The following is a 1404-nucleotide window of genomic DNA, read 5'->3' on the forward strand; positions in this document are numbered from 1 at the left end:
ATAAAAAAAAAAAAAAACATTACGTGAGAAACGACCGAGTAACCTAAGTGCGAGGTAGAAAATCCCCGAGGAAGCATTTTCTACCAATCGCAACTCACCGTGCTGCAGAGGCACACATGTGTGCTTATCTACATTGCCATGTATTTCAAGCGCATTTTTAATTAGATCCCTGGGTGCTACACCATCAAAGGGACTTCCCCGTAGAGATTATATGATCCGTAAAATGGAAGCAGCCTTATATAGGGTGGCAAAGGGCACCTTGGAAAGAGAGGACGCACATAGGGTGCCGCAAAAATAAAAAAAAGGACATGTATACCTACCTGTGTGTATGCCCCACTACCTTTCTGCTCAACTACGAGGGGAAATTTGCTCGTAGGCGCACCCCAGCAGGGGGTACTTCACGGGTTTCTGAACGAATCTGCATATTAATGCACAAACATGCACCTATGCACATCTGCGCTTAGGCAAATATGCACCTATGCACATCTGCACCTATGCACATCTGCACCTATGCACATCTGCGCTTAGGCACATCTGCGCGCGTGTTTGCCCCCTATGTGTGATGCCCCCGTGCGCATAAAAGTTCCTCTAAAATGGACGAGCCATCGGGAGATGAGAAGGACCCCTGCTTGGTAATTATAGCGGCGGAGCGACCGCCCGTTAAGCGGTGACGTAGAAGCAGCGTAGAAGCAGCGTAGAAGCAGTGTAGAAGCAGTGTAGAAGCGAAGTGGAAGCAGCGTAGCGTCCACTTAGCACAACCATTTTCGAGATCATGTAAACAAAAAAATTTCCCCCCTTTTTCAGATTAACCAAGGCAGGAAGAAGGACCCACCCACCAACAAATGTAAAAATAGACATCCATTCCCTCCCGCCGTTCTTCACATGGCTAACCTGATTAGTTGCACTTTCTGTAGAGAAGGCAGAGAGGGAAATTCCTGGAGGAGACGCATCTGTGCCTTTCTCCCCTTTGCCTTCCACACCATATCGCCCCATAATCTACCATCTCCCTAACTCTCGCTAACTCTCCCTAACTCTCCCTAACTCTCCCTATCTCTCGCTAACTCTCCCTATCTCTCCCTTCCTTTTATTTAAGACCAAATTGAAAGCCTAAAGGGTAGTATTGACAATTTACTGAAGGATGGGAACACCCTGTCCGACTTGGAGACTCTAAAAGAATCCCTAGCCAAGCTGGAGCTATACTCAGAGCGCAATAATGCGGTAGGGAAATATTGGAAAATCGCTTCTGGCTAGTTATCGGAGGAGATGACTCTCTTGGTGAATCTAACATGAAGCTACTTCTACATGCACGTCCTTCTTCTTTAGGATCTGGCTATCCACCTCGGAAACACGGAGCGGACCAGCAGTGCCTACAATGACAGAACAGTAGGCAAGAAAAAAAAAAAA

The 1404-nt window shown here is 47.0% G+C and overlaps 1 protein-coding gene across 1 annotated transcript; it reads left to right on the forward strand.

Annotated features, from left to right (window-relative positions):
- Positions 1-1093: 1093 nt before the first annotated feature.
- Positions 1094-1381, forward strand: PCYB_006490 (hypothetical protein; the record flags this gene model as incomplete). The annotated part of the gene is made up of 2 exons (XM_004228070.1): positions 1094-1218; positions 1324-1381. Coding segments are annotated over 2 exons (180 nt in total), but the record flags the coding sequence as incomplete, so codon positions are not given.
- Positions 1382-1404: the final 23 nt, after the last annotated feature.

This window comes from Plasmodium cynomolgi (genome assembly GCF_000321355.1).
Source record: "Plasmodium cynomolgi strain B DNA, scaffold: 1018, whole genome shotgun sequence".
Taxonomy (NCBI): Eukaryota; Apicomplexa; class Aconoidasida; order Haemosporida; family Plasmodiidae; genus Plasmodium; species Plasmodium cynomolgi.